The 15,104-nt window shown below is 39.4% G+C and overlaps 2 protein-coding genes across 3 annotated transcripts in view; both read left to right on the top strand.

Moving 5' to 3' along the window:
* cyyr1 (cysteine/tyrosine-rich 1) overlaps positions 1-5,769 on the top strand; it is an 11,591-nt gene extending 5,822 nt beyond the window's left edge. The window contains exons 3-4 of the mRNA XM_067442877.1: positions 1,562-1,722; positions 5,298-5,769. Of these exons, the coding sequence (XP_067298978.1) occupies positions 1,562-1,722; positions 5,298-5,431 (295 nt within the window). The 3' untranslated portion in view covers positions 5,432-5,769. The remainder of the gene's footprint in view (positions 1-1,561; positions 1,723-5,297) is intronic.
* Positions 5,770-8,048: 2,279 nt separating this feature from the next.
* The window catches only part of appa (amyloid beta (A4) precursor protein a), a 37,164-nt gene continuing 30,108 nt past the window's right edge, over positions 8,049-15,104 (top strand). Inside the window, exon 1 of one of the 2 annotated variants that reach the window (XM_067442291.1) lies at positions 8,049-8,249. In XM_067442291.1, coding sequence (XP_067298392.1) covers positions 8,193-8,249 — 57 coding nt within the window. In that variant the 5' untranslated portion in view covers positions 8,049-8,192. The remainder of the gene's footprint in view (positions 8,250-15,104) is intronic. The other variant, XM_067442292.1, reaches the window with a different exon arrangement.

Genomic DNA, 15,104 nt, shown 5'->3' with positions numbered 1-15,104 from the left:
CAATAATTTTAAACCATTCAAATGTAACATTCCATTAATGTTTGCGGAATGTTCCCTCAACGTTCTCACGACAACCAACCGAACGTTTAAAAACAGGATGTTCTGAACATTCCCAATGACATTTTCAAAACTCAACGGGAACATTAGAAGGTAAATTACGGCTTTGCTGCAGATGAAGCGCTTTGTGAACCTCTGTATGTATTTATTTCCCTTCAGTCTCTCCCACATTAATCCACTCTTGAAAACCAACACATTTAGTCTTTTGTGTCACAACAAAGACGTGTTTGGTCAGGTCCTGTTAGCACAGGAGACGGATCAGTGCCGGCTCACGGATGGACCGGATCCCTCACGCGTGTTCTGGGTGGTCTGGCTTCACTAAAACACACGCGGTGCACTGGAGGAAGGCAAATGTGTGAGCCTGGATCACAAATAAGGGTCATAAGGGTCCTTTTTTTAATTGAGATTTATACATTACCTGAAAGCTGACTGCACAAGCTTTCCAATGATGTATGGTTTATAAGGGCAATATTTGCAAATCTGGAATCTGAGGATGCAAAAAATTCAAAATAATGAGAAAATCTTCTTTAAACTTGTCCAAATAAACTCCTCAGCAATGCATTTTACTATTAATAATACATCTAATATATTTACAGTTAGCCTGCCGTTGTCATCCTCAGCTCTAGTCAGAATATGAGTCTGATGCTCCATTGGGCTGTGATTATGGGGCGTGTTTCAACCCAACCAGGAAAGATCTCGATTGGACAGACCGACAACCAATCAGAGCAGCGGAGCGACGCATAATGTTAGTGTTCAAATGTCAACTGCACTGTGCTGCCAAGTCTGCGGTTTTACCTGTGGGATGAAGCGACCTCAATTATGTGATATATAGACCCAGGAATGCCAATTTTAGAGGCAACCTTGCCCAAATAACACACATTTTATCCCCCAAACGCCTTTTTTATTTCCGGAGAACTTCATCTGTCCATCATCGTCTAAAGCCCGCCCTGATGATTTCATTGGTCAGTTTCTGTTCAGCCATAATTACTCCTTTATGGATCGAGTCCAGACCGAACTCGAGCTTAGATGTTGTGGGCAGGGCTGAGTTCGGCTGTGGGCGGGACTGAGTTCGGCTGTGGGCGGGACTGAGTTCGGCTGTGGGCAGGGCTGAGTTCGGCTGTGGGCGGGGCTGAGTTCGGCTGTGGGCGGGGCTGAGTTCGGCTGTGGGCAGGGCTGAGTTCGGCTGTGGGCGGGGTTGAGTTCGGCTGTGGGCGGGGCTGAGTTCAGCTGTGGGCGGGGCTGAGTTCGGCTGTGGGCGGGGCTGAGTTCGGCCAATGGGGTATGAAAAATAATCTTAAAACAGCATTATTTTCCTCACACCATTGGCAGATTATTTTTCTCATTTTAAGCTAAATCTCTCTTAATTTTAAGTTATTTTTTCCCAAAACAAAACAATAATTTCTAGATACTATGACTAGAAACAAGACAAAAATACTAAGAAAGAAATGCCTTTTTTTGCAGTGTAAATCATATCCTAAAATCTTTTTTCTGCCCTGTTTTTCAGGGGGACGGCCATCTCAGGGATCGTGTTTGGCGTTGTGTTTCTGATGGGCGCGGTGGCGGCCGTCTGTCTGTGTATCTGCATGTGTGTGAAGAACGGGCGCGGGGCGAGAGTCGGCGTATTCGGCTCCTCATACATCAACACCGTGACTCAGGGTTACCCAGGTAACACAACAACACACACACAACCCTTCAGACACGGACACACTCCAGCCTCAGTCAGCAACAAACGTTCTTCCAGTAACATTAAAGGGTTAGTTCACTCTAAAATGAAATGTCTGTCATTAACTCCTCTCCCTAATATCGTTCCACACCCGTAAGCAGTAGCGTACCGTGGGGTTTCAGTCAGGGCCTTCACTAACGATCAACACGCCCCACGCCATAACAACACACACACACACACACACACACACACACACACACACACGATCAACAAGCCCCACGCCGTCGCCATAACAGCACACACCCACACGCACACGTTTGTTTTTGTGACATATGGGGACATTCCATAGGCGTAATGGTTTTACTGTACAAACCGTATTTTCTATCCCCCTACACTGCCCCAGCCCCTAAACCTACCCATCACAGGAAACATTCTGCATTTTTACTTTCTAAAAAAAACCTCATCCTGTATGATTTATAAGCATTTTGAAAAGTGGGGACATGGCCAATGTCCTCATATTTCACCCTCTCCTGTGTGTCATAACACACACACACACACACACACACACACACACACACACACACACACACACACACACACACACACACACAAAATACAATAATGCACTGTACGCAATACTACTACGAACTTTGCTTTCATAGTGTTCGTTGGGAAGGGGGCAAGCAAAAAGTACACGCCAGACAAAAAGGCAATTTGACTATTTATTGATGATACTGCACTCACGTGTCGCCGTTTAGGCAAAAGGGTGAAAAGAATCAAAATCAGCTGGCACAAATACTCTTAAACAAACAAAAATACGGACCAACAGAACATCCAAAGAAACAGAAAAAACACTGCTTGTTAGCTAACATTACCGGCTTGACATCAGGATCGATCATTCGCACGCAGCCCGTCATCCGCGGCGGCCATAGTTTATTTCACACAGAATTCTCACAACCCGCGAAAAGTTCAGACGGCTGATGACATCAGCAGGGGGTAGCACACCGACACATCGCTGGGCCTCTGGGCCGTTCTATCACTACACATCAAATTTTGATTGGCTAATGATCCACGTCAGTCAAAGCTATGGTCCAATGGAAAATAGCAGCTTCAATGGAAGGCAAGCTATTCTACTAGTGCTGGTCCTCGGGGCTGTGATGCGTTTAGATGATGACATATGGAAAATACACCAAAAATACATACATTCTTTCTGGAAATATAATCGTATATATATATATATATATATATATATATATATATATATATATATATATATATATATATATATATATATATATATATATATATATATATGATTTTGACAGGGCCAGCAGAGAAGGCCCTGCTGGCCCTGACGGCCCACCACTGCCCGTAAGACCTCCGTTCATCTTCACACACAGTTTAAGATATTTTATATTTAGTCCGAGAGCGTATGCAAGTGTATGCACACTATACTGTCCATGTCCAGAAAGGGAATAAAAACATCATCACAGTAGTCCATATGAGACATCAGTGGGTTAATTAGAGTCTCTTGAAGCATCCAAAATACATTTGGGTCCAAAAATAACAAAAACTACGACTTTATTCAGCATTGGCTTCTCTTCCGGGTTTGTGTTCAATCCTCAAATAAAGATTCAAACGGTTATGAATCAGTGAATCGATTCATGATTCGGATCGCGTGTCAAACTGCTGAAATCACGAGACATTGGCGATCCGAATCATGAATGCACTTTTATGATGGATAGATGCACTTTTATGATGGATGGATGCACTTTTATGATGGATGGATGCACTTTTATGATGATAGATGCACTTTTATGATGGATGGATGCACTTTTATGATGGATGGATGCACTTTTATGATGGATAGATGCACTTTTATGATGGATGGATGCACTTTTATGATGGATAGATGCACTTTTATGATGGATGGATGCACTTTTATGATGGATAGATGCACTTTTATGATGGATAGATGCACTTTTATGATGGATGGATGCACTTTTATGATGGATAGATGCACTTTTATGATGGATAGATGCACTTTTATGATGGACAGATGCACTTTTATGACGGATAGATGCACTTTTATGATGGATAGATGCACTTTTATGATGGATAGATGCACTTTTATGATGGACAGATGCACTTTTATGACGGATAGATGCACTTTTATGATGGACAGATGCACTTTTATGACGGATAGATGCACTTTTATGATGGATAGATGCACTTTTATGATGGATAGATGCACTTTTATGATGGACAGATGCACTTTTATGATGGATGGATGCACTTTTATGATGGATGGATGCACTTTTATGACGGATGGATGAACTTTTATGATGGATAGATGCACTTTTATGATGGATAGATGCACTTTTATGATGGACAGATGCACTTTTATGATGGACAGATGCACTTTTATGATGGATAGATGCACTTTTATGATGGACAGATGCACTTTTATGACGGATAGATGCACTTTTATGATGGACAGATGCACTTTTATGACGGATAGATGCACTTTTATGATGGATAGATGCACTTTTATGATGGATAGATGCACTTTTATGATGGACAGATGCACTTTTATGATGGATGGATGCACTTTTATGACGGATGGATGAACTTTTATGATGGATAGATGCACTTTTATGATGGATAGATGCACTTTTATGATGGATAGATGCACTTTTATGACGGATGGATGAACTTTTATGATGGATAGATGCACTTTTATGATGGACAGATGCACTTTTATGATGGATAGATGCACTTTTATGATGGATAGATGCACTTTTATGATGGACAGATTCACTTTTATGATGGATAGATGCACTTTTATGATGGATGGATGCACTTTTATGACGGATGGATGAACTTTTATGATGGATAGATGCACTTTTATGATGGATAGATGCACTTTTATGATGGATAGATGCACTTTTATGATGGACAGATGCACTTTTATGATGGATAGATGCACTTTTATGATGGATGGATGCACTTTTATGACGGATGGATGAACTTTTATGATGGATAGATGCACTTTTATGATGGATAGATGCACTTTTATGATGGATAAATGCACTTTTATGATGGACAGATGCACTTTTATGATGGACAGATGCACTTTTATGATGGATAGATGCACTTTTATAATGGACAGATGCACTTTTATAATGGATAGATGCACTTTTATGATGGACAGATGCACTTTTATAATGGATGCCATTTCAGTGCCATTATAAAGCTTGGATTAGCCAGGACTTGTTTTATTTACCTCTGTTTGTATTCGTCTGACAGAAGAATGTCATACACACCTAGGATAACTTGAGGGAGAATAAATCATGGGGTATTTTTTCATTTTTGGTTGAACTATCCCTTTTAAGAACATGTCACTGGATTTTAGTGGTTTTGTATCTAGGTTGTAATGTTTACATTTTAAATGTGCAAAAGTTTAAATGTGATTTGTATCTTTGTTTCATTCTTTACATCAGAAGATCATTTTGATCCATCATAAACAGCCTCCTTGTCCCTCCAGTAAGAGCCGGTTCTGTCCTCTTTTTGGCAGGTCCTCCTCCACCATACAGCTATGATTATGAGATGTATCCTCCAGATCTCCGGCCACCTCCGTACACGCCGACTCCACCCAGAGCCACAAACTACACCCCACCTCCGCCCTATCCAGGTGACAGCAGGAAATGAGCCTGTTTTGTGCCTTGTTCTGCTGCTGATAATAATGATGAACGTTGCACTCGGAATTGCACAAAATCCCTTCACGACACAAGACCAGCGCTCTGGGAATAAAGCCGAGGATTTCAACCGCAAAGATGCTCAAAGATGGGATTTGAATACTCCATGGACATTTATGGTCTCGCAAAAAAGTCATTTCAAGAGCGTGAGACCAGGACAGGCCGATAAACTCACTCGGGATTTGATTAAATGTGATGCGGTTTGTTCAAAATCAGTGTTTCTTTAATGATGAATGCAATGACATTAACTGTTAATATGGGAATAAACGTGTTTTATAGTAACATTATGAATACTTGCACTGTGTCTTGATTAATCCACTGAGGAAGTCATATGATTATGAATAAGGCAACTTGAATGTAGTTTGAAGGTGCATTTATGCGGAGATTCCAACTTGTGAAAAGTCCTCGTACAACTCGTAATTACAACTTGTAAACTGGGAGTTTCCGACTCTGTTTTGGTTTTGCATTGTCATCACTTGTCATCTCAAAATTACGGTAATTACAACACGACGTGACATTTTGATGTCAGTTACCTTTCATAATAAAAGCATGCATGCTCTTTTTGATGATGCACATACACCAATCAGGCATAACATTATGACCACCTTCCTAATATTATGTTTGCTGACCCGTCAAGACATGGACCCCTGAAGGTGTGCTGTGGGATCTGGCATCAAGATGTTAGCAGCAAATCCTTTAAATCCTGTAAGTTGCTAGGTGGGGCCTCCATGGATCGGACTTGTTTGTTCAGCACATCCCACAGATGCTCGATTGGATTGAGATCTGGGGAATCTGGAGGCCGAGTCAACACCTAAAACTTGTGCTCCTCAAACCATTCCTGAAGCATTTGTGCTTTGTGTCAGGAGCATTATCCTGCTGGAAGAGCCACAGCCACCAGAATACCGTTTCCATCAAAGGCTGAACATGGTCTCAGCAATGCTTAGGTAGGTGGAGCGTGTCAAAGTAACATCCACATGGATGGAGGACCCAAGGTTTCCCAGCAGAACATTGGCCAAAGCATCACACTGCCTCCGCCGGCTCGCCTTCTTCCCATAGTGCATCCTGGGGCCATGTGTTCCCCAGGTAAGCCACACACACACACCCGGCCATCCACGTGATGTAAAAGAACACGTGATTCCTCAGACCAGGCCACCTTCTTCCGTTGCTCCATGGTCCAGTTCTGATGCTCACGTGCCACTGTTGGTGCTTTCGGCAGGGTCAGGGGTCAGAGGTCACCCTGACTGGTCCCATACGCAACAAACTGAGCTGCTCTGTGTATTCTGACAGCTTTCTATCAGAACCAGCATTAACTTCTGGAGTAGTTTGAGCTCAAGTAGCTCGTCTGTTTGATCGGACCCCACGGGCCAGCCTTCGCTCCCCACGTGCATCAATGAGCCTTGGCCGCCCATGACCCTGTGGCCGGTTCTCCACTGGTCCTTCCTTGGAGCACTTTTGATAGATACTGACCACTGCAGACCGGGAACAGCCCACAAGAGCTGCAGTTTTGGAGATGCTCTGACCCAGTCGTCTAGCCGTCACAATCTGGCCAAACTCGCTCAAATCCTTACGCTTGCCCATTTCTCCTGCTTCACACACATCAACTCTGAGGACAAAATGTTCACTTGCTGCCTAATATATCCCACCCACTAACATGAGCCGTGATGAAGAGATCATCAGTGTTACTCACTTCATCACATAATGTCACAATTTTATGCCTGATTGGTGTATATGCATACAGTTATTGCTGCTGCACATTTAGTTCTCATTATGTTTCATTTTTTGTGGCCTTTAAAAGCAAATTTTCACAACAGACATTAAAATACAAATAGAATTAATTTATTAACCCTATGAATGACCACACGGGGGCAGCAAATAACAGACGAGCTCTGCGAAAATCTGCAATGCTTAATGTGGCATTTAATGCCTTATTTTTTCGTTTTACAAAAGTAAAATAAAATGCATGTATTAGATGAGCAATAATGACATAAGGTATAACTAAAACCTACAAAAATAAACCTGATTATTTAAAAAAAAAAAAAAATTAAAAAACAAATCTGAAGAGTAGCATATTTTTTATTATTACTATTTTGATATATTGATTTATTTTATTACTCCTAAAATGTATGTTTCAGGAACAAAAGCTGAAATAAACAACAATAATAAAGTCTGTAGAGTAGCATTTTTTTGTCATTATATATATAGTAGGCTAATGTAGGCTATATAAAGTAGGCTATATATTATATATATATATATATATATATATATATATATATATATATATATATATATATATATATATATATATATATATATATATATATATATATTACTTCTAAGATGTTTCAGGCACCAAGCTGAAATAAATAACATAAATAAATTATGTTAAAACATTTTTATATATATATATATATATATATATATATATATATATATATATATATATATATATATATATATATATATATATATATATATACGGTAAAATAAAGGTTGTTTTGCCGTATTTTCCGTGTATTCCCTGCTCCCCCTCCTCCCGTACGTTCTTCATTCCCGCTCGCGTCAGATGACGCGCTGTTCTGACTCGCCTTCATCGCAGGCGCATCGCATTCTTCTGGGAGTCGACACGAAACACACACCGACATTTTACACCAAACGGATATATTAACTCGATAAACACAGCGCTGTTTGTTGGAAGCTCAGAGAAGAGGAGCAGAATGGGGTGTCGAGAGTTTTTCATATTACTGATGGTCGCGACGTCGACGCTCGCCGAGGTAAGATATCGACAAAAGCTCATAGCGACGCCGAACACTGATCAATGTGACGAGCAGGAATGATACAACCTTACAGCGGAACGACTGTACTGCGACTCGGCGATATTTAAAACAGCCGCGACTTACATTTCGATCGATAGAAAACATCGCGATGACGTTAGCGTTCAGATCAGAATGAGGTGAAATATATTAAACTATATTGTATTTGTTTTGTTTAGTCGTCATATAACCTAATTAATTCTCGGTTACAATATCGCGTATTAATATTTCTCGCGCTGAATCGTATCCCGCGGTTAAATCGGCGATATTTTATATCATCCAGAATGACAACAAATAGGCTACTGTGTAACAGATACATCAAATTAATATTAATAAGCCAGCAAACTGTCACGCTAAAGGTGATTTAAACCCAAATGTCCGATCTGTCGAGCGATGTGACATCATCGCAAATGCTTTTGACGCTCATTTTTTCTGTTTAATATCGACTGTGTTTTGGTGTAGATCCAGTTAATGGAGGAACGGTGGCCTTGGGTTAGGATTAGGGATCATGATGGGATCAAACACGAATCCTCTAGGAATCAAGTGAGATAGCATAGCGCGCTATTTGATGATCTGGAATTTATTCAGGATTTATTTCAAATTATGATTCACGATTCCTTCGTGATTTTTGGTTTATTCGAGCAAAGCAACCTTGTTTTTGTTAGTGGGCGCGTTTCGAGAAAATATTTTTATAATGTCGATGTTTCTTTAAGACGCTTCTCAGTTTCGAGGAACGCACTATTTTTAAACGCTAACAATCTGTTTAAGTTTATTTTTACTTTAAGACACCATTGTTTTGCTCCGGTCTAAGCCTGTAATCTTCCTCACCGCAGTCAGTTGTGTCTCTTCACAGTTTTCTCACCACATTTCCAGACTTTTGAAGAATATTATAACCAGCTACTGTGTTTTTTGAGCATATATTGTAGTCTTTGGAGTATTACTTTGTCAGTACCATTCCACATGAATAGTGTATAAAATACGCTAGTTTTACCATCTCATCACAGTTCTTTTTAAAGGCATGCTAGTGCACTGAAGCTCTCTATTTAACAGATATAGATGGCTAATATTGTGATGTCATGTAAATAACATTAGCCTGACCTCAAGCACACGCGATGAAGTTGGTATCGAGGATAAAATGCATTATATTAGTGGTGACAGTTTAATTGCTTTCACATTTGGTGGTTTTGTTGGTCTTGCCACCAAAAAGGTCTGGAGAAATGGAGGTTTGACAGATGTCTTGTGTTTGTGGACAAATGTTAAAATGGACATTGCAGGCAAAAGTGGCCCAAATCTGACTTTTTTGGGGTCAAGTTGTAAGGGCCAAATTTTTTTGGGGCCAAATCGTCCCAATGGAGGCTAACGATCGGCGGATGAAGGTCGCTGCGCGTTCGGTCTTTTCAGCGGGGCAAATGGGATTTTATTCCAATTCCTCGTTAATCTGACTCCATTTAATGATAATTTAGAATTTAGGTTAGAATGCCAATTGTTTATTTGGTCATTATATTTAATAGTTTAACTACACATTTAATTATTCCGTTTAACCCTTTGTTGAAATTATACCCAACCTGAATAATTCCAGAGCAAGTCAGAATCAATCAAAGTGTAACAATTTATTAACAGTCAGGTAAATGTATAAAGCCAATTACATAATCAATTCAAAGGTAATCCATATATAACATCAAATACTCTGAAGTAAAGAATGAAATATATACCTGACTTCTGAAAACTACATAATGCTGGCTATCTTGAGACATCCAGCATTACGGGCTGACCGGTTTAAAGTGTCAAGCCCTGAGCTCTTTGCAACATTTCCTTAAATACCCAAAACCAGATCCATACCCAGGACCATTTGAAACTCTTTCAAATGGAAACACGAGTTCACAATAGGAATTTGCATTGATCAAGTCCAATAGTCTTGATTAGAAGAGAGGCCAAATGGCTGAAAGCCACACCCACCATACACCAAGGAAAGATATCTTTAAACCCTTAAAACATTTATGATGTTCTAGTTTACTTCTGTGGAGTAGAGATATTTGTACCAGTCACACTGAGACATTTCAAATGATATCAAACACATATAATACTGTATCGTGAGGATTGACATTGTAACAAAGAGATTTATGCTGCATTTCAGGTGATCTCAAGTTTGGGGGAGCAGGAGTTTGGGGGAGCAGTAGTTTGGGGGAAGTTTCATGTGAAAGGAAAGGCATGTAAATTAGAGTCATTCATAGATGATTCACTCAGTGTGATGTCGTCTCGGACAGAGACGCTAACTGTATGAATGAGTTCAGAAGCTAATTTCCTTTGTTTTCTTAGTGATTAGACATTTCCAGCATCTACTAGCTTTTTCCAGCCTTACAAGTGATCAGGTCAGACTTCTTCAGAGGTAGTGTGAACACTCAAATCTAGCCCAGATCTGATTTTTTCAAATCAGATTTAGACCACAGTCGTCCTGAATCAGACCCAGATCTGATCTTTTTCCAATGCGGCTGCAGTGTGAACAACCAAGTTGGATTTGATGCGACTTTTACGTCAATCTATGTCGACATTTGCCACAATTATGCGCCGGCGAGTTAGCCCTAGACACAACAGACACAGACAATAACATTAAAACCTAGACTAGATATGGAGAACAGCGATGGAGCGAGTCAATGGAGAGAAAGTGAGGTGTTAGACCTAATTAGTATATGGGGAGATACTTCAATTAAAGCTAAACTAGAAGGATCCTACCGTAACCGCTCCGTTTTTGAAGAAATAGCACACGAAATGGAAGAACGGGGACACAGAAGAACGTGGCTTCAGTGCCAAAGGAAGGAGACAAAAGGCCAAAATAACCAATTTTGCTCTCTTTTCGTTCTTCTCCTCTTCAGCACCTGCTCATTAATATTATGGCTTCCATTACACACACATTTTTAAATAAAAGTGAAAATGCTTACTTCCTCCATAACCTCCCGAACTTTAGTGCAGCTGCGTCTGACGTCGTTGATATTGTTCTTTTGCACACACGGGTTAGTTTGAAACCTCAAACAGTTCACACTGGACTCAGATATAGGCCACATTTTAAAAGGTAATGTGAACAGCCAAACAAAAAAATCAGATCTGAGCAAAAAATCAGAATTGAGCATTAAGACTTGCGGTGTGAACGGGGCCTAAAATAGTATTGGAGCCAGGGCTGACCAGCGCCTATTGCACAAAACTAGCATAAGAGGTTAAGCCGGGATATCTTGATGATCTTGTCAAATTTAGTAAACCACTGTCTTGAAGGCACAATCACACCATGAACAATAACGATAACGAAAGATAACTGCGGATAAATTGAGTCAGGATCACCGAGATATCCCGGCTTAATCCCTAATCCTAGTTTTGTGCAATAAACCCCTGGGCTTTAAAAAAAGGGATACTGAATTAAAACAAACATTACACATAGTGCTGAATTTTAATTAAAGAAAAAAGAAAAGTAGTGAACCATGAAAATGCATGGCACTTTTAAATATTAATAAATTATTAATATCTTCATTATTCAAATTTGTTTATAGCGCATCATAAGGCTGTGCAATATATCAAAATTATCGAAATATCGCAAATGTACATATCGCAACGACACGCAATATCTGAATGATTTTAATAGGTGTGTCTGTTTTAGGTCAACGCATATAGCGGAGATTAGACTGTGTGCACACGACTGTTACTTGTGGGACTTGCTTGATGTTAAAGAGTTATTAAACACAATAATTTGTGAAAAATAATAACTTGCTGTTTGACACACACACACACACCAAAAAGTGAACGACACAGCTGGTCACTTTCAGAAGTTGTAGCGATGCTTTCTTTTCCCAGAAAGAATGAAACACAAATGGTTAAATTCTCAGTTTTTAAATAATATTTTTAAATATAATTTAAATAGATTTTACACACTAATTGCAATATCGTATCGCATATCAAATACCGCATTATTTAACAAGATATTGCATATCGCATTTTTCTTCAATATCGCACAGCCCAAATGCATCTTCTAATGTTAAGAGCTGCAACTCTTAATTAATATTGAAATGCACAGTGTACACTAAAAGTGAACCTAAGTTAAAGGGTTAGTTCACCCAGAAATGAAATGTCTGTCATTAACTCCTCTCCCTAATGTCGCTCCACACCCGTAAGACCTCCGTTCATCTTCACACAGTTTAAGATTTCAGTTTGACACGCGATCCGAATCATGAATCGATTCACTGAGTCATAACTGTTTGAATCTTTATTTGAGGATTGAACACAAACGCGGAAGAGAAGCCAATGCTGAATAAAGTCGAAGTTTTTGTTATTTTTGGACCCAAATGTATTTTGGATGCTTCAAGAGACTCTAATTAACCCACTGATGTCTCATATGGACTACTGTGATGATGTTTTTATTCCCTTTCTGGACATGGACAGTATAGTGTGCATACACTTGCATACGCTCTCGGACTAAATATAAAATATCTTAAACTGTGTGTGAAGATGAACGGAGGTCTTACGGGTGTGGAGCGACATTAGGGAGAGGAGTTAATGACAGACATTTCATTTTTGGCTGAACTAACCCTTTAAAAGTTCTGAAACGTACAGGATATTATTACATTGTGATGACCTCTTATATTTCAAAAGCTCAGATTTCTCAGTTCATGACCCCTTTAAGTGATCTATACTAATGTTATGTTCTGTAAGTGGTGCATTCAAAGTTTTCAGCCCTTAGGAAGAACTAAGTTATGATGAGGATGAAGTAGGCGTTGATCTTCTGCAGAGGCGCGATGTTCACTGTAAAAAATTATTTAGAAAAAAATGCCCCTGGTTGCCTTAATTTTGAGTTCATTGAAATTAAAATTGAGTTAATACAATGAACATTTCAGATTCGACAACCTTTATTAAAATATTATTAAAAGATTTTGTAAGCATATTGGGTAATTGTGTGTGTTTTATTTGTGATGACGCAGCCAAATAGTGCCATTTTCATGATTTATCACATTTTTTATGTGGTTCAGATACAATAATATTTTGAGTTTCTATTTATTAAACCAATTTCCTTCATTGTATCAACTCAAATTTTTAATTTCAATAAAATCAAAATTTTAAAGGTCCTGTTCTTCGCGATCCCATCTTTCAAACTTTAGTTAGTGTGTAATGTTGCTGTTGGAGCATAAATAATACCTGTAAAATTATAAAGCTCAGAGTTCAATGCCAAGCGAGATGTTTTATTTAACAGAAGTTCCCTTTCAAAGCCGACAGCGAGCGGCTGGTTTGGACTACAGCGCTGCACTTCCTGCTGTGGTGACGTCACTAGAACCGTTTGTTGACTAAAGCTCCGCCCACAAGAACACGCAAAATAGGGGGCGTGGTCTCGTTGCTCTCCGCGTGGAGAAGAGCGCATTCAGCGCTGTCATCGCCCCGTTATGGTAAGAGGCGGGACCTTTCCGGGCAAAGTGCGCTAAGCTGCTGTCCAATCACAACACGGGAAGCGCTGGCCCAATCAGAACTCATTACGTGTTTCTGAAGGAGGGACTTCATAGAACAAGGAAATCATCAGGCCGTTTTTAGGAAACAGCGCTGTACAGATCAGGCAATTGTGTTTTTTTACACGTGAAACATGAACTCATGTTATATTGCACACTGTAAACATAATCAAAGCTTCGAAAACACGCGAAGAACGGGAGCTTTAAGGCAACCAGGTTACTTACTTTTTTAAATTAAACCAACACATTTTTTTTACAGTGAGTGTAGGCTTGGTTACAATAAAAGCTGTTTTTAGACTAACAAGGAAGTTTTCAGCTCTGAAACTTACAGGATATTATTATACACTGCAAAAAATGCTTTTCTTACTTAGTATTTTTGTCTTGTTTTTATTCAAAATATCTAAAAAAATCTTATATAAAGAAACATTTACTAGACAAGTAAAAATTATTGTCTGGTTTTGGAGGAAAATAAATCAAATATGCTTAAAATATGAGCTGCCAATGGGGTGAGAAAAATAATCTTGTTTTCTGTTTGAATTAAGATTATTTTTCTCACCCCATTGGCAGATTATTTATCTTATTTTAATCAAAAACTCTCTTCATTTTTAGTTATTTTTCCAAAACAAGACAATTACTTTTGCTTGTCTAGTGAATACTTCTTGTTTTAATAGTTTTTAGATGTTTGGACGAGAAACAAGACAAAAATACTAAGTAAGAAGAGCATTTTTTGCAGTGGAGGACTCCTTTAATAAGCATCAGTACACACGGTTTACTCAAATATTTCTTCTTTGACTTCTGTGAGTTTTTGAGTGATGGTTAGGGTTACGTAAGGGCCAAATATGAGCTTATTATTATCGTTGTGTATCAGCAAAACCATAACAAACACAAATACTGCAATACAAGGACGGAGTGGTTGATGAAAGTGTCTTTGTGTTCGTCTGTACCTCGTGTAAAACGCAATGTTCTCTGTTGTCCGTGCTCCAGTTAGCCGCTGTTGTCATCCGCTTTCATTCAAAGCTATAGATGTGCAAAGGTCCGGTTACACACGCTGGTATTCAGAGCGGCTTTGAGATGAGCGGCGGGGTTTGGCACACTGAATGCGTGGCTTTTTCCCCCTTTGTTGGCTGTAATATGGCGTGTCAGCAGGTGAGCGATGCTGATGGCCAACACAACAGCTTCTTGAATAATCAGGATGAGCCTTTGCAGACCTGCCAGGTTTGGCCGATGGATGTAGGATATTTTCGTCATATGTTTTTGTGCCAGTTCAGAAAATTGTGCATTTGACCAGTTTCAAAATGCTCGCTTAATTTTGCTACACTGTACAAAAAACATATTTTTTTTA

The sequence above is a fragment of the Pseudorasbora parva genome, chromosome 4 (assembly GCF_024679245.1).
Source record: "Pseudorasbora parva isolate DD20220531a chromosome 4, ASM2467924v1, whole genome shotgun sequence".
Classification (NCBI taxonomy): domain Eukaryota; kingdom Metazoa; phylum Chordata; class Actinopteri; order Cypriniformes; family Gobionidae; genus Pseudorasbora; species Pseudorasbora parva.
Note: the sequence above shows the minus strand (reverse complement) of the source record. Positions and strands in the feature narration are given on the sequence as shown.